Source organism: Stegostoma tigrinum, chromosome 29, assembly GCF_030684315.1.
Source record: "Stegostoma tigrinum isolate sSteTig4 chromosome 29, sSteTig4.hap1, whole genome shotgun sequence".
Lineage (NCBI taxonomy): Eukaryota > Metazoa > Chordata > Chondrichthyes > Orectolobiformes > Stegostomatidae > Stegostoma > Stegostoma tigrinum.
Window position 1 is genome coordinate 42,528,221 of NC_081382.1, and position 27,520 is coordinate 42,555,740.

Below are 27,520 nucleotides of genomic sequence, written 5' to 3' on the forward strand. Positions count from 1 at the left end.
TCAGTACATGTGAGTGTGTCATTCCCTGTGTGGCACAACAGAAGGTGATAGTTCTGATGTAATGGCTCAGACAATTTCTGGTTCTGCCCCTCAGAGCTTCTCAGTCTATGTCTCTGTGTAAATTTCTCTCTGTGTGTGTGTGTGTGTGTGTGTGTGTGTGTGTGTGTGTGTGTGTATGGGTGTGTGTTTGTGTGTGTGTGTGTGTATGGGTGTGTGTTTGTGTGTGTGTGTGTGTCTTTGTATCCCTTTGTATATTTCTCTGTCTTAATGAGTTAGTTTTATTTAATTCCCTTTGTGTGTAAATGTCATTTTCTGGACTCTTGCACGTGTCTCTCCCTCAGCATGTCTGTGTGTCCCTCTATCTCCCTGTACGTCTGTATTCCCTCCCTCTCCCTGTCTCCCCTTTTGTGTATGTGCCAGTCTGTGCCCCTCTCTCTCTATACCTGGCTGGCACTATGTCTCCCTGAGTGTCTTTCCCTGTCACCACGTGGGTCTCTGCTTGTTCCTCTCCCTGCATTCCTATGTCCCTCATTGTAACTTTGTGTGTGTGGATTTGTCTGTCTCTCTCTGTCTGACATTGCGTGTCTCCCTGTGTGTAACTCTCGCTGTGCCTGTGTCTCTGTTCCACCCCGTCTCTCACCCTCTGTCACTGTGTGTCCTTCTCTGTCTCTGTCCCCTCCGTCACTCTCTCTCTTTCTATCACTCTCTACCTCTGTCTCTCTTTCCTCTGTTTGTCCTTTTATCTGTCTCTATCTCTGTCCCTCTCTCTGTTTCTGTCACTCTCTCTCTCTCTCTCTCTCTCTCTGTCTTACTGTGTGAGATAGTTTGCACTTTCCTTATTGGTTAGCGGACGCCTCCCCAGAAACAGATTTGTTGGTGTGTGGGGGAATGTAATTATCAGATTGAAAAATCAGGGCGGGCTGCAGAGACAGAGAGAGACAGAGAGAGGATCCAGAGGCAGGGAAACGCCGACAGAAGCGCCAGGGAATAAATACTCCGGAGCTGTGGGGTCGCAGCTCCCGGGGTGATTCGGAAGCTCCATCCGAGCCTGAGGACGAAGGAGCAGCTGGAATCTCCGAAGCTGCCGGCCAGAGAAACACAGCGATACCAGCCAGTGAGACAGGTGACAGCGGGATGTTTCCTGTTCCTCGGGATTTTTCTGTTTGCTTATTGTGTTTGCCCCGGGCAGCAACTTCATCCTGTTCCCAAAATCCAACCGACGCGAATTCGAATCAGGCAGACCGTGCCAGGGAATCCGGGTTCACTATCAGCAACCACCAGCCCCATTCCCCCTCTCTCTCGATCCCAATCTCTCCCAATCTCTCCCTCACTGTCCCACTCTCCCCCCACAATCCCAAACTCTCTTTCCATCCCTCTCTCTCCATCCCAATCTCTCCCAATCCCTCCCTCCCAGTCCCACTCTCTCTCCCAATCCCACTCTCTCTTCCAATCCCTGTCCCCCTCCCAGTCCCACTCTCTCTCCCAATCCCTACCTCCCAGTCCCAGTCTCTCTCCAAATCTAGCCTCTTTTCCAATCCTAGTTTTTATCTAATCCCAAAGATTCTCTCAATCCCAGTCTCTTTCTCAATCCTAGTCTCCTCTCCAATCTGAGTTTCTCTGCCAATGTAATCTCTCCCAACTCCCAACTCTCTCAAAGTCCAGTGTCTCTCCCAAATCCAATCTCTCTCCAAACCCAGTTCTAATCCTAGTTTCTGTTCTAAACCCAGTCTCTCTTGTTCCCAGTCTCTCCTCCATTCCCATACCCAATACCAGATTCTTTCTAATCTCAGCGTGTCCCAATCTATTTTCATTAATCCCAGTCTTCCTCAATCCCAGCCTCCGTCAATCCCTCCCTCTGTCCCGGTCCTGGTCTGAATGTCAAGGGACTGATATAATAATAGAATAATATCAGCCACTATCTTTATCCCTAAACGTGGCTTATTAAACTGTTTCCTTTCCAAATGAACAGTGTTAACCTTGTTGAGGATTTTGAAGACTGGGAAGAGGAAACTTTTTGTAGGAGGAGGAGCAGGCCATTCAGCCCTCAACCTTGTGACTCAAAAAGATAGCGTCTCAAAGGATTGTGGTGTTAAGTTCTACTTTCCTGCCTACACTTGATAGCATTTGACTCGCTCATTAATCAAGAATCCATAAAAATACTCCGCACCCTGCCTCCACTACATCGGGCTTTCATTTGGATAAAAATAATGTGGAGAGAGCAGGAGATTGGTACAGAGGGAAAGCTGTTCATTCAACCAGCTGGAGGAGGCATTGGGGGATCTGCTCTGCAACAATTCCCTATCTCTGAAAGTTCCACAAACTCCTTGCTGTTTGAGCGAAAACAGTTCTCTTCATCTCTGTTTTGAATGAGAGACTCTTTACAGAATTTTAAAACTGCGTCATTTAGTTCTAGTCTCTCCCATGCGGCGGGGAACACTGCCTCAGCATCCACCCTGGCAGGTACTCTCAGGATCATCCATGTCCCAGTAAGATTGCCTCCTATTAGAATCATGGAATCCCTATAGTGTGGAAGCAGGCCATTCAGCCCAACTAGTTCACACCAACCCTTGGAGCATCCCACCCAAATCCATCCCCTTATAACCCACTTAAGCTACACATCCCTGAACACTACGGTCAATTTAGCATGGCCAATCCACCCTAACCTGCAAATCTTTGGACTGTGGGAGGAAACCGGAGCACCCGGAGGGAACGCACACAGACACGGGGAGAATGTGCAAACTCCACACAGACAGTCGCCTGAGGGTGGAATCAAACCCGGCTCCCTGGTGCTGTGAGGCTGCAGTGCAAACCACTGAGCCACCCTGCCATTTCTTCTAATCTTAAATGGATATAAAATCTTTCCTCATATGATAACTCCACCCTCCCACCCCAAGAATTCAGCCCAATGAACCTGCTCTGAACTGCTTCTCGAATACTTATTTACTTTCTCAAGTAAGGAGATCGAAGCTGTCCAGAATCCTCCAGGAGTCTCACCAATGTTCTGTACAACTGCAGCAAAAACACTCCTACTTTTATATTTTAACTCCAGCTAGTTTAAATGATACAAATACTGAATTTGGTGTGATTAGAATTGTTGCAGTTCTTATGGAAAATAAACATTTGGCTAAATTCACCACAGCCTTCTCAAGGGCAATTGGAGACGAACAATGAATGCTTAATCTGTGAAGCCCATGTTAATGAAGGATTTTCTTTTTAAACTTCAATTTAACATCAATCACATTGGAGGGGTCTTCTGGGATCTTTTTGGAACACATGACTGTCTCTGGGCATTTAATCACCTCGCTCGCTCCCTCTCACACCAGTCAGCAAGAGAGAACGAAATATATGATGTGAAAACATCAAGTAAATTTTTTTTAGCTTAGTTTGGGAAGATACTAGATCTATGACAAAGGATGCAATTCCAGTACCTTTAGAAATACATATCATGATCAAACAGAGTCAGCATGGCTTCATAAAGGGGAAATCATGCCTGACAGATTTATTACAGTTCTTTGAGGGCATTACAAGCAGAATAGATAAAGAGTAAGCAATGGATGAGCTATATCTGGCTTCAAAAGGTATTTGATAAGATAGCTCACATTTGTCTGTTTAATTAGAGCCCGCAGTGTTGTGGACAGTATGCTGGCATCGATAGAGAACTGGCTGGCTCATTGTTGAGATAAGGGGGAGCATTTTCAGGATGACACCCTGTAATGAGTAGAGTGCCGCAGGGATCTGTGTTGGGTCCACAGTTAATCACAGTCAATATTAGTGGTTTGGCTGATGGAAGTGAATGTATAATCACCAAGTTTACAGATGGCACTAAAACGGGTGGCAGGGTATGTGGTGAGGGCGGCACACGGGGTCTGCAGTAGGATGTAGACAGGATAAGGGAGTGGGCAAAAACCTGGCATATGGAATACAATGTGGGAAAACATGATCGCATGCAATTTGGCTGGAAGAACAAAGCAGGTGAAATATTGTTTAAATGGAGAAAGACTGCAGAAAGCTGCAGAACAGATTATTTTGTGAATCTTCATCCACAAATCACAGAAAGCAAGCGGCCACATTCAGTGGGGAGTAGGGAAGGCAAATGGAACATTGGCTTTTATTTCAAAGGGAACAGAATATAAAAAAGGGAGGTTTTCCTGAACCTCTACAAGGCACTAGCCAGACCACAGCTGGAATACTGCGAACAGTATTGGGTCCCTTATCTAAGGAAAGATAGACTGGCATCGCAAGGCAGCCCAGAGAAGGTTCACTGAGCTGATCTGGGCGGCACAGTGGCTCAGTGGTTAACACTGCAGCTTCACAGCACCAGGGACCCGGGTTCGATTCCAGCCTCAGGCAACTGTCTGTGTGGAGTTTGCACATTCTCCCCGTGTCTGCGTGGGCTCCCTCCGGGTGCTCCGGTTTCCTCCCACAGTCCAAAGATGTGCAGGCTAGGTGGATCGGCCATGATAAATTGCCTGTAGTGTTCAGGGGTGTGTGGGTTATAGGGGGATGGGTCTGGGTGGGATGCTGCAAGGGGCGGTGTGGGCTTGTTGGGCTGAAGGACCTGTTTCCACACTGTAGGGAACCTAATCTAATCACAGGGAGGGAGGGACTGTCCTATGAGGAGACGGTGAGTAGGTTGGGCCTGTACTCGATGGAGGTTAGGAGAATGAGAGGAGACCTTGTTGAAACAAACAAGGGGGTTTGACAAGGGAGATGGGGAGAGGTTGTCTCCCCTTGTGGGAGAGTCCAGGACCAGACAGAATCATCTCAGAGTAAGGGATCGCACACTAAAAACAGAGATGAGGAAGAATTTCTTCCCTTTGATTGGAGTGAATCTGTGGAATTCTTTCCTGCAGAGGGCTATTGAGGCTGGACCATTCAGTATATTCAAGGCTGAGAGAGACAGATGTTTAATCAGGAAGGGAATTGAGGGTTATGGGAGAAAGGCAGGGAATTGGAGTTGAGGATGTTCATATAGTCCACTTTCCGGCTTTTCCTTGGTTGCTAGTTAGCAACCTAGGGATAATCCCCAGGATCCTGCTGGAAGTGTAGGATAGCGTTTGAAGTTTGTTGGGGAAACTGCTCACAGTTTCAAGTTCACAGATGACTGGCCAAGTGTTAACACACACCCTGAAGTCTCACGTGGTTTGGCTGGTTATTTCTAGCAGATCCCTCCCAACCCCTCCCTAAGCCTTGGACACATATCTGAGCCAAGAAGTGACCACTTGCCCTGAGATAACACTGAAATGTGAATGTGTCAGAAATTCCCCATTCCGTGAGTCTTCCCATTCTGTCAACTCACTTCCGCTGGGATTGTGGGCAGGATGAAAGGAAGAAGCTAAAGGGAAAGGAAGTAACAGGCTGAAATGCTATGTTACTTATTTTTGGGTAATATTCTCCATGATTTCTCCCTCCCCTTCTCTTGGTGGTGGTGGTACTGATTGGAATGCTGCCTATGAAAGAGAGGAAACCATTCAGCCCATATTGGCTGTGCTAGCTCTTCGAAAGAACCATGGAATTATTTACCATAATCCTGCAATTGTTCTTTCTGCCTTTTCAAATCTTTATTGAATTCCTGTTGAAAGTTCTTATTGCATCTGATTCCACTGCTCTGTCAGGAGCATGTTCAGGTCCAGCATTACATTGGGCTAAACATCTTCCTCCTTTGTTCATTGCCAGCTCACCTCCCTCTCTCTCTCTCTCTCTCTGCTCCCTCACCTCACTTCTTCTCCACTCCCTCCCTCTCCCACTCTGCCCCTTACCTTTCCCTCACTTTCTCTCTCTCTCTGTCTCCCCTCCATCCTTGCCCCCTCATCTCTCCCTCTCTCTGTCTCTGCCCCCCTCACCACCCTCTCCCTCTCCACCCCCTCACCTCCCTCTCTCTGTCTGCCCCCCTCACTTCCCTCTGTGCCCCCTCACCTCCCTCTCTCTGTCTGCCCCCCTCACTTCTCTCTCTGCCCCCTCACTTCCCTCTCTCTGCCCCCCTCACCACCCTCTCCCTCTCCACCCCCTCACTTCCCTCTGTCTGCCCCCTCACCTCCCTCTCGCTTTCTGGCCCCTCACCTCCTTCTCTCTGTCTGCACCCCTCACTTCCCTCTTTCTGCCCCCACACCTCCCTCTCCCTTTCTGCCCCCTCACTCCCTCCCTCTGTCTGCTCCCCTCACCTCCCTCTCCGCACCCTCACCTCCTCCTTCTCTCTCTGCCTCCGTCGTCTCTCTCTCTCTCTCTCTCTCTCTCTCTCTGTCCCTGATTACCTTTTGAAAAATACATGTTCACTCTCTGGAAACAATTATGAGAATTCAATCTTCCTCTGCTTCAAAGTGAACAATTCCCCTCTCCTTGTGAAACTGAAGTCCAAGATAACAAGGAATGTCTTCTCTCTGAAGGGAGCGAACCTGTGGAACTTTTTTCACCACAGAGGCCCTTTGAGCCAGGGTTTTCCAGGGTATTCAAGGCTGAGATGGAGAATTTTTAATCAGGAAGCGAATCAAGGGTTATGCGGGAAAGGGAAGGGACATGGAGTCAAGGATTAGCATATCAGCTGTGATCCCATTGAATGGAAGAGCAGACTCGATGGGCTGAATGGCCTACTTCTGTTCCATGTTATGGAAGATGGAGTAGATGGTGGGCTGCACTGTAAGAGCATGGAAAATGAGATTTTTGCTTGAGTGTGAGGTTAGGATAAATAAACCACGGCCCCCAATGGCCATCCACATCTTGTGTTTGGCTGTTTCAACTGATTTTGCTTTACTCTCCCCAGTCTTTCTCCAGAGAGCTTTTGCAATGCCACGGTCATTTCTGGTGAAGATAAAAAAAACTTACCATCAGGTTCGCTCCACCGATGATGAAGTGTTTCCCAAACTGGAGCCAGCACCATCGCCTCCTGCTGGTGAGTTCCCTTTAGGACATGGATAATGTGAGGTGCATTGTCCCATGTAGGTGTGAATGTGTGTGTACAACAATGGAAGGGGAATTCGTCGACTCATTATGATACCATCACCCCCATCTGAGGCTCTCGCTCCCTCCAAAGCTCCACCTTTAGCTAGTCTCATCTTTGATCCATATTTCCCTCCATACTTTCTACATCTTAAAAATTCACTCATGGCATGTGTGAATCTTTGGCTCTTGTTCATCATTAATTAAGAGTTAAGAGTCAACCACATTGCTGGAGTAAGGTGTTGTCCAATCCAGGTAAGGACGACAGTTTCCTCAAGGACATCAGTGAACCAGAAGGGTTTTCTCCAACAATTGGCACTGGTTTCATGGTTACGATTAGATCCCTAATTCCTGGTTCCTCCTGTAATTGAATTTCGAGTACAGGAGCAGGGATGTGTTGTTGCAGTTGTACAGGGCCTTGGTGAGACCATACCTGGAATATTCTGTGCAGTTTTGGTCTCCTTTTCTGAGGGAGAATACTCTTGCTCTCGAGGGAGTGCAGGGAAGGTTTCACAGGCTGATTCTGGGGATGGCGGGGTCTGATGTATGAGGAGAGATGGACTAGGTTGGGATTATTTTCACTCGAGTTCAGACAAATGCTGGAGTTGGAGGGGATCTCAGAGGCTTATAAAATTCTAACAGGATTGGACTAGATAGAAGCAGAGAGGATGTTCCTGATGGTGGGTGAACCAGGGGTCACAGCATGAGAAAGTTCAAAGTAAATGATTTAGGACAGAGATGAGGAGACGTTTCCTTACCCAAACAGCGGTCAACCCATGGAATTCATTACCACAGGAAGTAGCTGATGCCAAAACATTGAATGTATTCAAGAGGCAGCTAGATATAGCACTTGGGGTGAATGGGATCAAAGGTTATGGGGAGAAAGCAGGATTAGGCTGTTGAGTTGGATGAACAGCCATAATTGTGAAGAATGGCCTCCTCCTGCTCCTATCTTTCATGCTTCAGATTCTACTGGGGCATGATTTGAACCCTAGACCTGGAGCATTAACTATGTTTTGGGATTAATTAATCTGGTGATAATACCACGAGGCCATTGCAGCCCCAATTGCTCTCAAGTTTTGAGAAGACTTGTAGCTCAGGTTGAGGTTCTGGATGTGAGTTTGCTCGCTGAGCTGGAAGGTTAGTTTTCAGACGTTTCATCACCAGTCTAGGTAACATCATCAGTGAGCCTCCGACGAAGCCTTCGTCGGAGGCTCACTCATGATGTTACCTAGAATGGTGATGAAACGTCTGAAAACTAACCTTCCAGCTCAGCGAGCAAACTCACATCCAATTGCTCTGCTCTCTTATTCTGTTTCCCTTGGACTTTCCAGCATCAATTTGTTTTCTTTTGCATTTCTCCGCATCCTTTGCCACACATTTGAAGCCACTGTTAATCTAAAAGTCTGTTGGAATGATTGCCTTTGCAGGTGGAAGCTGGAATGCAACAAGGAGGTTTTGCCATAACTGTACAAAGCCCTGGCTTGACCCCACCTGGAGCTCTAAGTACCTCTCATCTTGGGTGGCCATGAATGAGTGTTTCACCAGAATGTTGCCAGGGCCCTGTAGATTAATGATGAGGAGATGGCACACTGGCCCGCTCTGGGTGAGGTGAAATCTTTACCTGGATAGTTCATCACATGACTTGCTCCCACCCTCCAACCATTGGTCAGCTAATACACAGCACAATGCCTTCCTACTCCAATGGGAATGCAAAAGGCCTCATGACCCATTTGGATAGTGTCTAACTGTCAGCCAATTAGCCTTTGAGCCCCTTTGCAATGTTTAAATCACCTTAGCAAGTAATATTTACATTTTCAAGCAGGAGGTAGATATAGCTCTGGCACGAAAGGGACCAAGGATAGAGGGTGGGGTTGGAGCATTGAGCTCGATGGTCAGCCATGATCAAATTGGATAGCAGATGAGGCTTGAAGGGCTGAATGGCCTACTGCTGTTTCTGCCCAGGAAAGAGAAAATGACAAAGATCATTTTTTTAAACGGCACTCTGGTTTTCCTCCAGGGTGTTCACACCTGTCCTGGCAACTGGTCTATTCTCTGTCCTCTCATGGGATGTGACCATCACTGGCCCATTTTTGTTACCCATCCTTAATTGCCCCTGAAACCAAACGGCTCTCTCGAGTCCATCTCTAAGTGTTAGCAATTAACCACATTGCTGTGAGCTTGGAGTCACATGTCGACCAGACCTGGTAAGGGAGGCAGATTTCCTTCCGTAAAGAGCATTAGTGAACTGTTGGGCTTTTAACAACAATCTACAATGGTTTGTCAGTCGGCCAAATTAATTTAATTTCCAGATTTGTTGATTGAATTGCAATTCCAACAGTTGCCGTGGAGGGGGTCAAACCCACATCCCAGGAGCATTAACGTGGGATCTTCAATCCCTGGAGACTGCTGGCCAATCCTGGACCATTGGCAACCCTAAATTAATTGAGTTGAGGATTTTCGGGTTTTGAAGGGGAATTGATTGGGTAGAGATGCCTTCTTTTAAAACAGTGGCCCCTCATTCTAGATTCCCCCATGAGCAAAGTTTTAAGGGAAATGGGCCACAGGGAGATATATGGAGTTAGGCCATAGGTAAGCCATGATCTTATTGAATGGCAGAGGAACAGGCTCAGGAGGCTGAATGGCCTCATCCTGTTCCCAAGTTGAAGGCTGTGGATGCCAGTGAAGAGTCATCCAATGGGAGCGCAAAGTTTCTATCCACTTTCTGATTGGCTTGTGGAGGTGGATGTTGGTCATGTGATTAAAACATTGAATCAGATTTGGCAACAAAACTTGAGTCTTGTGTATACCCAGCTACAATAAGGTAATAACTTCAGGGGAGGGGGAAAACAGACAAGAGAAAAGAAACATTCACTTCCAACATGGAAATATTTATGTGTAAACTTGCATTGATTATTATTAACTTTTTTTTGATGGGTTGGCGTTGATTTAAGGGACAGGAGTTGTAGCTTGTGTTGCCAACAGTAAACACAGAAGAGCATTATCTTTCTACAATCAGTACCCACACTTTTCACAGCACTAAAGATTGAAAAAACCTTAGCTGCCAAATGCAGCCGCTGCTAATGGGCTGGAAAAATGATTTGCATGAACCTGGGGATGGGAAGCAATCTCCGTTGTGTAGCATAAACAGACAGGCCATCCAGATCTCCGGAGGCAACTGGTTGGGGAGGGGAGAGAGAGATGGAAAGGTTGATAGTCGTTTTGTTGAAAACTCACCCCAACAGCAGGTGTCAAATTGTGATATTAATACAAATAAAACAAGGTGTCATAATTCATGCAGACAATCATTCAAATGAAATAAAGTATAAAATATTCCGAACTGGAGATGTTGAGTAGTTTGTACTTGTTGGAGTTTAGGGGAATGAGTTGCAAGATTATTGAGAATTGCAGAATTCTTGACAAGAGAGATATGGCCTGCTTGTCTTCCCATGTGGCAGAGTCCAAGACCTGGGCTCATCATCTCAGAATAAGGGGTTGCACTTTTAAGACAGAGATGAGGAAGAATCTCTTCACGAGGCAGGAGCGAATCTGAAGAATTCTTTATTGGGTCACTTAGTATATTCTAGGCTCAGATTAACAGATTGTTAATCAGAAAGGGAATCAAAGGTTATGGGGAAAAGTCAGGAAAGTAGAGTTGAGAACGACCAGATCAGCCATGATCTCATTGAATGATAGAGCAGACTCAATAGGCTGAATGGTCTACTTCTGCAGCTATGTTTTATGGTCTTATTGAAGGGTTCCATCATGATGAACTTTACCATATTTAGAAAATGCAGTACATTGCAAAATACAGGTTAACTTAATTTTCAGAATAGAAAATGGATACCTGACTGCAATCTGCATTTTGTTTTACGGTCCATGGATAATTTGTGGTTGGTTTGAATTTATTTAATTCCCAATCACTTACAGACTTTGAGTTTTGTAAAGTAGAGGATCGAAATCCCTCCTAGTTCATTCATTCTCTATTTGTGTCCGGAAGCTTTGGAAGCTCAGTCATTGGGAATGTTTAAGACTGAAATCATAGATCCTACACGTTGAAAACATGGGGCTGGTAGAGGGAATGACGTTGAGGCAGTGGATCACCTATGACCTTGTAGAAACATAAAAAATAACCGCTTTCTGTGATAGAGAATTCCACAGGCTCCCCAGTCTCTGGGTGAAGACATTCCTCTTCAAACTCAATTAAATGGCAGAGAGAGGCCTGAGGGCTGGAGTAGTTCAGTCCTGTTCCTTGTATCAAATCCCTGCATCGCAGACCTTCTTCAGAGATTGGTGCCTTTTTCTCCCTGATTTCATCACGGACAGTTTCTCTCGTGTGGTTGTGGCAAGAGATTCCGGCCATGGGTGGTCAGATTCGGCAGTTTTCAGGCATCAATGTGGGCAAGATATTTAGGTCAAACTGCTGGGAAGACTAAAAACGATGGACCCACCCAGCATCACACTCAGGCTGCAGCAGTTCGAGAAGGCAGCTCACCACCATCTCTCACGGGCAGTTAGGGATGGGCAATAAAAGTCTGTGATGGTAATATTGTGCGAGGAAAGTAGGAAGGTCCCAGATGAAATGCAAGCAGTGACTAAAAGGAGCAGGGGACAATCAAGAGGGCAGCGTTTGAAGCGTGTAGTGATTTTGGAAGTTGGAGTGTGGAAGGAGATTATATTGAATTGGACCCTTTCGATGTAGGAACTGGGGTGACCAACCCGAGATGCACTATGATTCATAATGTAAATGGAGGGTGTGAGAATTTAGAAATTGGCAGCGCAAAACAGGACCATTTGGTCTGTCGTGCCTGCACTTGCTCTTTCTTAGAGATTTACATCCTGGGATTGTGAAAGGTGCCAAGCAAGTGCATACTTCCTTTTTATTAAAGACTTTCTACATCTGCTGTCTCCCTGCCACTGCTCACTCTGCGATGAAGGAAGGGAACTTACTGCAGGGATTAAAATTGTGTTGATTTTTTTTCACACTATTTTACAGGTTGGAATATGGAGCAGTTAAACCAGGGCACTGTATTCAAATCAGTCCCATTCAAATCACGACATAAAAAAAACTGAAAGAGCTGCAGAAGCTGCAAATCAGGAACAAGAACAGAGGTTGCTGGAAAAGCTCAGCAGGTCTGGCAGTACGTTGTGAAGAGAAAATCAGAGTGAACGTTTCTGAGGAAAGACCTGAAACGTTAACTCTGATTTCTTTTTTTCCTTCACAGGATGCTGCTAGACCTGCTGAGCTTTTCCAGCAACTCCTGTTCTTGTTCCATTCAAATCACGGTCTGCTCAGTGAAGTGAGAGGTGGAGACAAGTAATTCCAGCAGATAGTGAGTGTTCAGAAGGAGAGCTGTACACAACAAGGTCATTAAAATGAAGTTCTAAAGGGATTTTTTTCCTGGGAATTCCAGCACAGACACAGCATTCATCGTTACCGAAATAATCTTTTATCCCATTCACTCTTGTGTCTGTATCGTTGTGTTTCCCCTTAAAAACATCGGTTGCCTCAAATACTGCGTGGTATCAAATTCCACCTTTCCTTCATTGTGTTCCCTGGTATCCATATTACATACTTTCTCCCCCTAAAAATGTACTTTATTTGTGTCATTTTAAAAGGTACACGACCAAACATTGACTTGAAAATCATAAAAGATGGAACTAAATTCAAAGATACAAACAGGAATTAGGAACAGCTGGAAGCCATTTGTCCCCTCTGGTCTGCTACATCATCCAAATAAAACCCTGGCTGTTCCGATGACTCCACATTCCCTCCTGTCCTCCCACAACCTTTCACCTCCTCGCTTTTCAAGAATCTATTCACCTCTGCCCTTAATAATGAAGAGTCTGTTCCCATCACCTTTTGAAGAAGACATCCAAAGACTCACAACCCCTCTGTGAGAACACATTTCTCCTCAGCTCTGTCCTAAACAGAAGTCCCCTTATTTTTAAACTATCACCCCAATCTCCTAGTAAAGGAATCATTCCCTCCACATCCACCTAGTCGAGATTCTTCAGGACCTTTCCTTTTTCAATTGCGTGTCTCTTAACCCTCTAACCTACAGCAGATACAAGTCTAGACTGCCCAGCCTTGTGCCATAGGAGACACACCTACAGCAGGTATTATTCTCACAGACCTTTTCTGAACTGCTTACCAATGCATTCACATCTGTCCTTAAACAAGGAGATCAATACAATACGCAGCATTCCAGATGTGGTCTCAGCAGTGCCTGGTATAACTGAAACATAACCGCTGTCTCTGTTTTTGATTCCATTCCTTTCCTAGCCAAAAATAACATTCTGATGACTTGCTGTGCCTGTGTATTAATCGTCGGTGATTCACACATGAGAAAACCCAGATCTCTTGGTGTCTCAGGGCTCTGCAATCTCTCACCGTTTAGATGATATGCTTCTTTTTGCAATTCTTCCTGCCAAAATGGACAATTTTACATTTTCCCGCATTGACTCCAAACAGCATGTTCCAATATCAGGATTCTTTAAAAAATTGTGATAGCTTTAAAATGTGCAGGGTACATTCCTTGTTAAGATTACAACCCAAAGCAATCTACAATTGCCCAGCTCCTCATTGTACTGCAGATGGAAGACCTTAGACAGTGGTCCTTCCCCACTGCCCCTTGGTAGCAGCTGCCCCAAGCTATAGTGCATCATCAGCACATAGTCCTGGGGCCTTGGGATGTGCCAGTCTGCAACACTCAGTCAGGGTCAACTCTTTACACTGGAGTTCCAACAAGAGTCAGGCAGACCAAGCAGTGTCCCTCACTGATTCACAGGTGGTCTCCTAGGTGCAGTTAATGTTTGTTTCACTGTTAGTCCCTGGGAACGGCTCTTAAACCACATGGTGTCGTGGAGCTGCTCAGGACAAACCTCGACAAACCCCACTGTCTCTGTAGGAATGATCTGCTGGGAAGGGTCTAACTCACCACAAGCCTGGCCACGTCTCGGTGTTTGTTTGAGAAATCCATAATGCATCCAGTTGCCTGTACCTACAGCTTTGAGGGTACCTCCCTGACTCACTACATTATGTGACTACTTTAAGACAATCCTCAAACTGAGCTTTTGGTTTCTGGCCTAATGTCTGCTTGTGTAGCTAGGTGTAAAATTTTGATTTATAACGCTCCTGTGAACTGGCTTGGAATGGTTTGTTATATTTAAGGTGCAACATAAATGTAAATTGTTGTTATGTATTATCATCAGATCGTAGAATGATGGGGGACAGAAAGAGGCCATTCATCCCTGTGCTAACTCCTCAAAGAGCTAAGTCCAATCCCTTTGTTCCTTCATTATAGTCTGCCAGATTTTTCTCCTTTCAAATATATTCATTTAATTCCCTTGTAAAAGTTCCAATTGAATCTGCTTCCAATGAATTAATGCTCTTAGTTTTGGGTTCTCCTACAAACAGTGACTATATTGTTAAAATACATTGTTGACCATAAACCTCCAATAAAAAGCAGCATAAGAGTGAGGTTGAAATTTTGGGCTGAGTTGGGAGGACAGACAGAGGAGTGATGGAACTTCTTGGAGCTGAAGCAGAAGATTGATATGAATTATGACAGACCCTGTTTCTTCCTTGCAAGATTTTAACTAAACACAGCTGTTTTTTATTGATAGATAAAAAAAGTGTGGAGCTGGATGAACACAGCAGGCCAAGCAGCATCTCAGGAGCACAAAAGCTGACGTTTCGGGCCTAGACCCTTCATCAGAGAGCCTCTCTGATGAAGGGTCTAGGCCCGAAACGTCAGCTTTTGTGCTCCTGAGATGCTGCTTGGCCTGCTGTGTTCATCCAGCTCCACACTTTGTTATCCTGGATTCCCCAACATCTGCAGTTCCCATTATCTCTGTTTTTTATTGCTATTCCACAGATTCGACTTCTCAGACTCCAGGACATTGTGTAGAACCCAAGGCTGGGGTGAAAGGTCATGACACCCAACCTGAATGGGAGGGGGTCCCATGGGAGAACAGCGCAGCCAATGAGAAGGCATCTCCATGTCACATGACCAAGGACCCCATCCACACCTTCTGTTCAGGTAACAAGGCCCAGTTTCCTATTTGTGAGCAGGAAGATCCCACCATTTAAAATGGAGGGGTTTTGAGGAATGAAGCTGATTCAACGAGGAAAATATCACTGATGTCTGTTAGGGAAAAGACCACCTGCCATCTTCACCTGGCCTGGCTTACATGTGACTCCATACACACAGCAATGGAGTTGACTGTTCTCTCCCCTCTGGGTAGTTAAGGATGGACAATAAATGCTGCCAGCGATACCCACATAGCATTGATGAATCATTTTTTACAAAACCTTCAGACATGAGTTTCGTGGTCCCAATTTCCAACTGAACTCGCAGTTGTAGGGAAAATGAAGCTAGTACCACCACGGTGAGACCCCACTGGGAGTACTGTGAGCAGAACAGAGCACCACACCTCAGGAAGGATATATTGGCTTTGGAGGGAGAAAAACGTAGGTTTACAGGAAGTGATGACTGGTCTTCAGGGATTATGTTATGTGGAGAGATTTTACAAAATAGCCCTGTTTTCTCCAGAATTTAGAAAGTTAAGGGGTAATTTGATTGAAGTCTCCAAGATATTAACAGGAAAAGACAGGGTAGATAAAATTAAACTATTTCCACTTGTTGGGGATTCTAGAACTAGGAGCATAGTCTGAGAGTTAGGGCCAGACCGTTTGGGAGTGATGTTAGGAAGCACTTTGACACACAAAGGGTGGGAGATGTTTGGAACTCTCTTCCACAAACGGCAGTGCATGCCGGATCTGTTCTTAAGTTTAACTCTGAGGTAAATACGTTTTGGTGAAGCGAAGGTATTAAAGGGATCTGGGCCAAAGGCAGGTAAGTGGAGATAGGCCCACAGATCAGCCATGGTCTCATTGAATGGTAGAACAGGTTCAAGGGCTGAATGGTCTCCTCCTGTTCCTATGCTCCCATTAGTGGCTTTCATGACTTCAGGCGTAATTTACAAAAGACTGCAGTCAAATTGCCAATAGAGAGCTCCCACGAACAGCAACCATACAATGCCCAGGTAATTTGATGATGGTACTGTTGGTTCAGTTCCCCTCGCTCTCCTCACTCTTCTTCTGGTTTGAAAGACTGACCGTGGAATCTTTAACATTTTCTGGAGGGGGGGGTAGGCTCTTTGGTGTCTCCGCTGACAGAGCAGCACTCCTCCTGAGGCCAAATCATGATCATGTGACACCTGACCACATGACAAAGGGTCACATGATCAGCCATGTGACACCTACCCCGCCCACATTGGTGTGTCAGAGTTCCCACTGAGCCAGATGTGGGAAGTGTACTGAAGATGGGAAGGCAAATGTTGGAAATTGGCTTTAGATTGTGCCCTGAGGTGGCTAAAGTGAAGAGATATCTATTTCTATGATCATAATCCATTTTGAACTTTAATTCTGTGGTACTTTCAAACAGAATCCAAATCCCGCTGTGTTTTGTGTTTGTATATTTTTGTGTTGCATTCCACACTGTGTCAAAATTGAATCTGAGAAGCTACAGAAAATACCGTACACAGCCCAGACCATCACACGAGCCATCCTCCCCCTCTCTGATGAAGGGTCTAGGCCCGAAACGTCAGCTTTTGTGCTCCTGAGATGCTGCTTGTCCTGCTGTGTTCATCCAGCTCCACACTTTGTTACCTCCCAACCATTGACTCCATTTACACATTTTGTTGCTGAGGAAAGACAGCCAATATCATCGAAGACCCCTCCCAGCCAGGTTACAATCTCTTCCAACCTCTTCCATCAGGCAGGAGATACAAAAGCTTAAACATGTGCACCAAAAGGTTTGAGAACAGCTTTCTCTCCGCTGCTATTAGCTTGCAGAATGGAGCTTGCTTTGTGCACCTCCAGTACAGCTGTGACTTAGTATGCCCCGCTCCCTTCAAGCACCCTGTGATCTGCCTGTACTGCGTGCAAAACAAAACTTTTCACTGTACTTAGGTACGTGTGACAAGAATAAATCAAATCGGATCAGTACAAAGTTGATGGGGCATACAGATTGTGAGTTGTCAAAAATAATTACTTCCACGTGAGCTTTTTGTCTGGGAATTTGCCTTCATGGGATTAACATGGTACCTTTGAGCTGTGTTTCCAACCTGGCTGAGTTTCCTCATCAGATTGATTGACAGTGTGCTAACCAAAATGGGAGTTATTTGATGCATTGATTTACACTGAGCTTTTCTGCAATCAGCCCACTCTTGTTGCTTACGTTTTGCTGTGGAAATGCTTTCTGATGTGCCATTTTTCCTCCATTCCCTTCTCCTGACCCTTGGCTCTTCCTGGCACAGCTGGAGTGGCAGTGGGCAAAGCTGCAGATCTCACAGCTGTTCATTGGGTGCCCTTTCAATTGCTCACCACTCACGTTGCTGCGACCACAATCCAAGCAGCTTCACTGAGGAAGAGCCAGCAGTGACCTGCCCGAACCCACATCATCCCATTCACCAGGCACTTCCCTGCCCACGCTCCCTGACCTACACCTTCCCCTCAAAGTCTTTCTCGCCTCCCCATGTTCCCTGTCCCCCTGGGCCTCATCCCTCGTTATCTCTGCCATCGCCTTCAGCCCTCCCTGCACCCCCTCAGTTCTGGTCACTCAAATCATTGCAATGTGGAGGCAGGCCATTCTGCCCGTCAGATCCACAATGACCCTCTGAGGACCTCCCTACCACTCTATCCCTGTAACCCTGCTGTTAGCACGGCCAATCCACCCTAACCTGCACATCTTTGGACTGTGGGAGGAAACTGGAGCACCCAGAGGAAACCCACGCAGACACAGGGAGAATGTGCAAACTCCACATGGACAGCCATTGGCCATGCAATACTTTGGGTTGTCCTGATGTCTTGGAAGGTGGCCACAGGAATTCTTTTGATCAAATCTAAATGAGTTGGCCTTTGGAAGAGATTGGGAAGTGGGGCATTTGGAGGTGAACCTTCAAGGGATGTGCCTCAGGCGAGGATGGTTTGGAGTTGCCGAAGGGCCAATCTGGTGTAAATTGACACTTGTTCCTTCCTGTTGCAGAGTCAGGCTCGGTAGCCCTGCGATCGGCCAGCGATGAAGAATGCTTGCTGTCTCCGATCTCTGCGCCTGGCTTCCCCTGGGGTCGATTCCAGAATGTGTATGATCTGTGCCATCTCTCCTCTGGCTTTCCCTCCTCTCTCCTGGTGGGCACAGCTGATTTGTATGGGCGCCGTGTTTCGAGACCCTTGGAGATTGACCAACCGATTGACTACAGCACCCACTACAGCTCAGTATCCAGCTCCTACAACTGCATCAAGTGTAACAAGGTAACAGCTGCTGGGAACACTTCGGAAGAAGGTTCCATCTTGTTGCTGATTGGTACAAGTCATGGTCCCGGCCTGTTATGGTGAAATGGGGTCTCAGTGGGGAACAGTCTTACTTGGTGGGTTCAAGTCCCAGCTCAGACTGCTCAGTGTGTCATTGAGGGAGTACTGTACTGTTGGAGGTGTAGTCTGTTTTAAACTAACTACAGTCCTTCTCCTTTCATAAGATTTGGGCATCACCCCCAGTGGAGGCCGACGTTTATTCCCATCCCTAATTGCTTAGAGGGCAGTTAGGAGTCAACCACATTGCCCAGAGTCACGTGTGGGCCAGACCAGGTCAGGACAGCAGTTCCTTCCCTACAGAAAGTTACAGAGCCAACTGGTATTTCTCTGTGGCCACCGTGACTGAAACCAGCTTTCAATTCCAAATTTAGCAACAATTTAAGTATTAAAGACTTACATTCTAGCTGCCATAATGAAATTCAAACCCATGTCACAGAGTCTTAGACATCTGCAGTTTAGAGAAAGGCCCTTCAGACCATTAGGTCCATGCTGGTCAGTAATAGTGGGGAGGCAATGGTCTTGTGGCATTATCGCTGGACTATTCATTCAAAGGCCCAGATAATGTTCTGGGGGCCTGGGTTCGAATCCCACCACGGGGGGTGGTGGAATTTGAATTCAACAAATATCTGGAATTAACAATGACCGTGAGTCCATTGCTGATTGTCAGGGGAACCCCATCTGGTTCGCCAATGTCATTTAGGGAGGGAAATCTGCCATCATTACCTGGTCTGGCCTACATGTGACTCCAGGCCCACAGCAACGTGGTTGACTCTTAACTGGGTGATCAGGGATGGGTAATAAATGCTGCCTGGCCAGTGACACCCCCATCCTGTGAATGAATAAAAAATAAATAACCACTGAACTATTCTAATCTCATTTCCGAGCACTTGGCCTATAGCCTCAGCATCACAAGTGCACATCTAAATACTTCTTCAATGGGGTGAGGGTTTCTGCCTGTCCCACCCTCGCAGGCAGTGAGTTCCAGATTCCCACCACTCTCTTGGGTGAAAAGATTTTTCTCACATTTCTTCTACACCTCCTGCCCCTTCCCTTCAATCTATGTCCCTGGTCATTGATCCCACTATCAAGTGGAAATGTTCCTTTCTGTCTATCCTGTCTATGTTCCTCATAATGTTATACACCTCAACATGTCTGTACCCTCTCAATTTCCTCGGCTCTAAGGAAAACAACCCTAGTCTGTCTAATCTTTCTTCATCAGTGAAACTCTCCAGCCCAGACAACGTTCTGGTAAATCTCCTCTGCATCCTCTCCAGTGGAGTCACATTCCTTCCATAATGTGGATTCCAGAACTGCATACAGTACTCTCGCTGTGGCCTGACCAGCGTTTTATATAGTTCCAGCCTCACCTCCCTCCTCTGAAACTGTGTACCTTGACCAGTAAAGGCTGGTATCCCACATGCCTTCATAACCGCTTTACACACCTGTCCTGAGGAGACTGGTAGGCATGCACACATTCATCATGGATACCCTTGCCTTGTCGGTCCTGCCCAAGTGCAACATCTCACACTTATCCAGTGGCCAGCCCATCTATGTCCTACTGTAATCTAAGGCTATCCTCCACATGATTGACCATCCTGCCAATTTTCCCATTATCCACAAACTTACTGATCCTCAGCTACATTCAAGACTAAACCATTTGTATTGACCACAAGCAGCAAGGGGCCCAACACTGGTCCCTCTGGAGGCTCAATGGACATATTAGGGTACGTTACCCTGAGCCTGATTTATCAATCCAGTGCCATTACCATGATCTGAGCACCCAACACCAGGAGAGTGCTCCCTGATAACTTGGTCAATGTTAATCCATTAACCTACAGCACTACAATGGAGATGTCCTGGCTGTGGTGTTAGTGGGGTCTTGCTTTGTTCAAAGTGGCAGTTTTGATTGAGTCTCACTTCTCCCAAGACCACAGCACATCCCACCTCTGACTGCACACCTTTGGCAGACGTGATAATGCTTGGAGATATCCTGAGATCCTGGAAGAGGCGATGGAGTTGGGAACCTGTCTTTAGAAGGTTTCTGTGATCTTTTCTTTCTCCAAGGGAAACATGAATCCTACCCCATCCCTGGGGATCCTGGGATTTCCTTGGTTTGGTCACCTTTACCAGTGAGACCCAGACTGGTATACCTCCACTCCCTCAGGGTACTGTCCTTTCTACGTGCCCTAGGTCACAGTGTGAGTGAACTAATGAATGAATGAATGAATTCCCTGATGAAGCTCTCTCTGTTGAGACCCCTGTATTTATTAACTGGCCCAATTCTCCAACCAGGTCTTCTCCACCGCCCATGGACTTGAGGTCCATGTCAGGAGATCACACAACGGGATTCGACCTTTTGCTTGTGACTTGTGTGGGAAAACATTTGGTCACGCAGTCAGCCTGGAGCAACACATGAACATCCACTCACAGGTACTGGGCTTACACTCTGTAGCAACCTCATTGATCAGGGTCCTCAGTGCAAGTAGGACCCAAATCATCAGGGGGCCAAAAGAAGTGGGACCCCAGACCCCAGTGAGGGTCAGCACCTTCAGGAGGGGAGGGGGACCCTGTACCCCAGTGTGGGTCAGCACCTTCAGGAGGGTAGGGGGACCCCGTACCCCAGTGAGAGTCAGCACCTTCAGGAGGGGAGTGGGACCCCGTACCCCAGTGAGAGTCAGCACCTTCAGGAGGGGAGGGGGAGAATTTGGAGAACAGGATAGTGATAGAGTACTATCCCCGAAGAGGCTTCTTGATCGATTGGGACAGGATTTTGTTTTGGAGGCCCAGATTCACTCGTGTTTTATTCTTTTGTAGGAGAGAATCTTTGAATGTAAAATGTGTGGGAAAAGCTTCAAGAGATCATCAACATTGTCCACCCACCTGCTGATCCACTCGGACACCCGGCCCTATCCATGCCAGTACTGTGGGAAACGCTTCCACCAGAAATCTGACATGAAGAAGCACACGTACATCCACACAGGTACGCAGGGTACGCCCCCCTACCCGTGCAGGGTACACTCCCCCCGCCCGCGCAGGGTACGTCCCCCCTACCCGTGCAGGGTACGCCCCCCCCGCCCATGCAGTGTCCGCCCCCCCCACCCACACAGGGTACACCCCCCCTACCTACGCAGGGTACACCCCCACCCACACAGGGTACACCCCCACCCACACAGGGTAAGCCCCCACCCACACAGGTACGCAGGGTACACCCCCACCCACACAAGTACGCAGGGTACACCCCCACCCACACAGGGACTCAGGGTACACCCCCACCCACACAGGTACGCAGGGTACACCCCCACCCACACAGGGACTCAGGGTACACCCCCACCCACACAGGTACGCAGGGTACAGCCCCACCCACACAGGGACACAGGCTAAGGTGGATTGGCCGTGCTAAGTTGCCCGTAGTGCCCAGGGATGCGCGGGTTAGGGTGGATTGACCGTGGGAAATGCAGGGTTACAAGGATAGGGTGGGTCTGGGTGGGATGCTCTTCAGAGGGTCAGTGTGGACTTGATGGGCTGAGTGGCCTGCTTTTCCAGCGTGGGTGTGCTATGTTTTTTTTAAGTGACTGGCGTGCCTCGGGAGGTTGTGTGAGGGGAGTCCGAGCTCCGTTTGTTTCACTGGGTATTTCTCATGGTTTGTTTCCAGGAGAGAAGCCTCACAAGTGCCAGGTGTGTGGGAAGTCATTCAGTCAGAGCTCGAACCTGATCACCCACAGCCGCAAGCATTCGGGCTTCAAACCTTTTGGCTGCGAGCTCTGCGCCAAAGGCTTTCAGCGCAAAGTGGACCTCCGACGTCACCGGGAGACCCAGCACGGCCTGAAGGCATAGGAACGGCCAGCGATCCCGCACTTTTCAGCATGGCACTGCAGAGTCAACTGGCAGCACCCCCCTACCCTGCAAGCTCTCGCTCCTAATACTGGCTGTGGGGGAGAGTGACACTCGGCGTCTTATTACAGGGCAGAGCTGGAAAGTGGGGGGAGACCGTGGCGTTGTGGTCGTGTCAGTGATCCCTGACCAATGTCCAGACCCAGGTTCAAATCCTACCGCCCCCACCACAGCTGATTTGATGAAATTTAAACTCAACTGATGATCATCTCCTTAACAGCATCAACTGTTGTGGGAGCCCTGTCACTGATTCACCGAAGCCCTTTGCAGGGGGTGGGGGAAATCTGCCATCCTTACCCAGCCTGGCCTACATGTGACTCCAGACCCACAGCAACAGGGCTCACCCCTAATGGCCCTTTGAAATGTCCTGCAGATCCAGTCTGTTCAAGGGCAGTTAGGGGGAGGGTCACAAATGCTGGAACATCTGATCCCTCTGTGCTGTCAGCTGTCCTGAACTTTTCTGTCATCACTTTGGAGATGGCCTGCGTGACTTCTGTTAACATTACTGTAATCAGAAATCCCCCCCGTCCCACCCGCAACAGAGAGGTCACTTTATCACAGATTGACTCTCATCGCTGTCAGGCTACCACCTTCCTCTCTAACCTCTCAATCTCCGTCGGTGCCTAAAATGCCTCATCATCTCTGCAATTCTCTACACACTGACCTCTTGTGTGCTGCACAGTTCCTTTGCTCTCTCTCAGCAGTATCGACCTCAAGCTTTGCAATCCTCCCCCTACACCTCTCCACGCATCTCTCTCCACTTTAAGACACTCCTAAAAATCTACCTCTTTGACCACAGACTCGGTTTGTGCTAAGCTGAACTAACAGCTACTTCTTTTTACTTTGCTCAATGTCAAACTTTCTCTGATTCCACACCTGTGGAAACACCATGGGATATTTTATTAGCTGCAAGATGGGCGGCTTGGTGGTGAGCACTGCAGCCTCACAGCACCAGGGACCCGGGTTCAATTCCACCCTCGGGCGACTGTCTGTGTGGAGTTTGCACGTTCTCCCCGTGTCTGTGTGGGTTTCCTCCGGGTGCTCCGGTTTCCTCCCACAGTCCAAAGATGTGCAGGCTAGGTGGATTGGCCATGCTAAATTACCCGTAGTGTTCAGGGGTGTGTAGATTGGTGGATGCTGTGTGGACTCGTTGGGCTGAAGGGCCTGGTTCCACACTGTAGGGATCCTATGGTCTAAATGCAAGTCTTTGTTGCAGATTAACTTAAGTCAAACCAACCCAGAAGCTACTGAGTTCTGAAGCAGTCATTCTGCACTTGAAACATTAACTGTTTCTCTCCAGAAGCTGCCAGACTTGCTGAGCCTTTCCAGCACTTTCTGACCTTGTTTCCAATCTCCAACATCTGCAGTTATAGAGTCACGCGGCTCTTTGTTTTAATTTATTAAGAAGGCTCCTGGGTTAGGCACTCGGTGTATGATGGTGTGGAAGGGTTAGGGGGCGTGGGGGACCTCAGTGCCACTGGGCGTGTGGAGGGCGGGGGGATACGGTCCAACTTGGGGGTTTGTGCCCTCAGATGCCATCCCCTGGCCTGAGCAGCTGAACATCGATGGAGGGATGAGGAAAGGAACAGAATGGTTTCAGAGAAGATAACTAACTTTGTATTGGAAACCTTGCTTTAATTGCAGTGTTTCCTTTTAAGCACAATATTAGACAAAAGAAAACATAGAATCTAGAGCAGGAGGAGGCCATTCGGCCCCTCGAGCCTGCTTTGCTATTCAATTGGACCATGGCTGACCATCCAACTGTTTATAGTTGTTCCTGCTTTCCCCCAGATCCATACTCAGTGACCCCCAGTGCCCTCGCACTTCCACAACTTTTTGCTGGGTAGGAATTTCACAGATTCACCAGCCTCTGAGTGAAGAGATTCCTTGTGTCACTCCTCAGTGGTCTACTCTATATCCCCCAGAGACAGTGTCCCTGGTCCCTGAGGTGCTGGAGAGGGGTCACTGGCCTCAAAACATAAATGCTGTTTCCTCTTCATGGATGCTGTCAGACCCACTGAGTTTCTCCAACATACTTGTAGTTTTGTTTGTCCCTGGTTCTTGACTCCCCGACCAGTGTAAACATCCTCCCTGCACCTTGTGTGGCCAATTCCTAGTAAACGTCTTTATTTTGCAGTCAGACTGTACAGATCAGAAACAGGCCATTTGCTCCTAATGGGCCATGCTAGCCTCGGTTATTTATGTCACATCTAAGCCTGCCAGCTCTCCTTCATCTCACCTTGACATGCCCCCTTCAATACATTCACCTCTCCCTAATGTAGTTATTCAGCATCTCCCTGTACTGTGTTCACTTCATCCATTCCTTGTGGAGCAGGGTTGGGGGGGTACATCCATATTCTCATCACTCTCAGCATGAAGAGGCTTCTGCAGAATTCCTGACTGGATTTATTTGTGACCGTCTGATACTTTTGACTCCTAGTTTTAATCTCTGCCATTAGTGGAAACGCGCTCTCTCTCTCTCCATCTAACCTGCCAAAGCTTGGGTGAAAACCTCTATTATGTTGCCCCTCAGGTTCCTTTTCTCTTCAGAAGGCATCTCCAACTTGTTTATATTTTCCTGGTGGTGATAAATCTCGCAGGCTGGTATCATCCTCAAAAATTCCCATCTGTTGCTGCAGGATTTGTGTTCGAAGAGTTGTTTGTTACTTTCCTGGGTTAAAGCATTCGCGCCCAGTCATTTGGCCTGCTCCAGTGTAAGTCCTCGCGGGGAATGAAGACCTATCCTACCCCAGCACCGGGGAAGGGTGGAATTAGCAAAGGGTGCAGCTTGGAAGGAGACCATTCACCGCATTGTACCCCTGCTAGCTCTTTCAAAGAGCTGTCAATATTCCAGCAATTTGAAACTTGCTATGTTTTCACAGACTCATATGCTGCAGTGTCATGAGAGAAAGCAATGACCAGAGGTGAATTTAACCTGAGGACGCCTATGCTTTGAGTTGGTGGAGGGGTAGGGTTGAGAAAGCAGGTCCTTCGGGATGACCTTAGTCACTCCAGAAATTGAACCCATGCTGTTGGGGGTTACCCTGCATTGCAAACCAGCTGTCCAGCCAACTGAGCTAACCCTTCCCCCTAACTATTTCTCCAATTCCCTTTGGAAAGTCACTATTGAATCACACTCTGGGTCACAACTTCCTGCTTTTTAAACAGATTGGTTTAAATCTGAAAATCACAGCAGGTCAGGCAGCATCCATGGAGAAAGAGAGAGAGCTAACATTTCAAATCTAGATGACTCTTCTTCAAAACTGGTAATCAGAGCTCCCATGAAGAGTGGTCTAGACATTAGTGAAATGTTAGCTCGCTTCCTCTTCATAGATGCTACCTGACCTGTGACCTCCAGGACTTTTTGTTTTCAGTACAGAGTCCAGCGTCTGCAGTCACTTGCTCCTGCATTGTGTTTTAAATCTGTGTCCTACAGTTTCCTTCTCTCCCAGATCCTTTGGGGACAGTGGACTGGACCTTACTGATGTAGCAGCATGGAACCCTCTCCCCAGCACCCCCAATTTGCCATCTAATCCCAATCCTGGGCCCAGGCACTCGCAAAGATACCAAGATGAGTTGGAGGTCCATTCCCTGACAGCAGTGCGGGTGCACTGTGACTCTTTGGCAGAGGTCCTGAAGGGGACGCCCAGTGGAAGCACCTCTTCATTTCTCCCGCCACTCTGTTAAATATTCTCAGCAGTGAGCAGGCAGCTGCCGGTCTCTGAGACTGTGACTCTCCCTGGATGCTGGCAAATGAATTGAGCCAACCCTGCCTTGCTGGGCAGGGTAGGCCTAACCGTGCCAGGATGTTGCTGAGGGTCTGATCCGAGAAACTGCTGCACCCCCCCCACCCCGCATCCCTGTCCTCCAGCACACACACCTTCCCCCCGCACCCCCGCCACCCCGCCGACCCACCAATTCCAGGGTGAGAGAAACGCCAGAAGTTTATTCAAACTGGTGACAGAGTGGGAGGAAGGGATGCACTCGGTACTGCAGGAAGGAAACTGACCGTGTCCCAGGTCACAGTCATGGTGTGACACTGATGATACTAACTCTCCAGGGTTAAAAGAGCATCTCCAAGAGTTAGGCTAGACCCTCCCTGTCGAGAGACCCAAACCCGGGTAAAACTCAGCTCAGGGGCTGTCAAGGAAATTGTATTTTTTTTTCAGAAAATTCTTTTTGAATACTTTTCCTTGTCATATCAGACCTGTTAAGTCAAGCCCTCTTGGTCAACTGTCAAGAATCCGGGAGTCCCTACGGTGCCGAAAGGGGCCATGCAGCCCATCAAAATCTGCACTGGCCCTCGGAAGAGAATCCTGTCCAGATCCACCCCGTTCCCCATAACCTCCCACGGGGGGTTTCTCCCCATGGCTAACCGACCTAAACTGCTCATCCCAAAACATTACAGGCCAGCTTAGCATGGCCGATCCAGCTAGCCTGCACGTCTCCAGACTGTGGGAGGAAACCGGAGAACCCGGAGGAAACCCACGCAGACACGGGGAGAATGTGCAAACTCCACACAGACAGTCGCCTGAGGCTGGGATCGAACCCGAGCCACCAGGCCACTCTGATATTCAGAAGAATCATCCGATGGACAGCTGAGAATTCCACTCCCGTTCTGACTGGCTGTGGGCGCTGTGAAAATGGACACATCAAGTGAACGTGTTGGGTAGGTGGGTGGGGAGGGGGCGCAATTGGAGACGAAGAAACCACGATGTCCAATGACAGTTGACTGGGAAAGGGGTGGGAAAGCGGATGTGAGGAATTTCGGATCAGCCATGTTCCTGTTGAATGGTGGAGCAGGTTCGAGGGGCCAAATGGCCTCTTTCTGCTCTTATTCCTTACGGTCTTGTTCCTATGCCGAAGCTTCTTTAATGGTTATTTTGCTTCTTTCTGCCTCTGATGCTGGATGAAATTTATTGAGAATAAATTCTTGCTGAGCCAACAGGTTTCCACTCAAATTCTTCACCTCAGCGTTACTCCAATAGCATTGATTTTTGTCACCAGTCCCTTGGGGTTCTGCACTGTAACCTCCTGACCTATAAACTGAAAGCTGGTGCCATCTTGGCCAGAGTGGAATCGCTGTGCTGTACCTCACTGGGAGGGGGGCTATTCAACAACAGTAGCTTTTGTTCAATAGCAGGTGGGCACAGACTTTACTGGCATTCGGTGGGTTGTGATACCAGGCAGGTGCCTCCTCCTTGCCTGTGAATTAGAAGGTCACAGAGACGCACGAAAAAGGCCCTTCAGCCCATCAAGTCTGTGCTGATCAAAAATAACCACCCAATTATTCTGATCCCATTTGGCCCTGTGTAC

At 47.7% G+C, this 27,520-nt stretch overlaps 1 protein-coding gene across 1 annotated transcript; it reads left to right on the forward strand.

The window, feature by feature from the left end:
• gfi1b (growth factor independent 1B transcription repressor) lies at positions 1-27,149 on the forward strand. The gene is made up of 7 exons (XM_048559098.2): positions 1-1,123; positions 6,758-6,886; positions 14,814-14,978; positions 17,988-18,253; positions 20,606-20,743; positions 21,128-21,293; positions 21,966-27,149. The coding sequence occupies exons 2-7, from the start codon at positions 6,781-6,783 to the stop codon at positions 22,145-22,147; spliced, it is 1,023 nt and encodes a 340-aa protein (XP_048415055.1). The 5' UTR covers positions 1-1,123; positions 6,758-6,780; the 3' UTR covers positions 22,148-27,149.
• Positions 27,150-27,520: the final 371 nt, after the last annotated feature.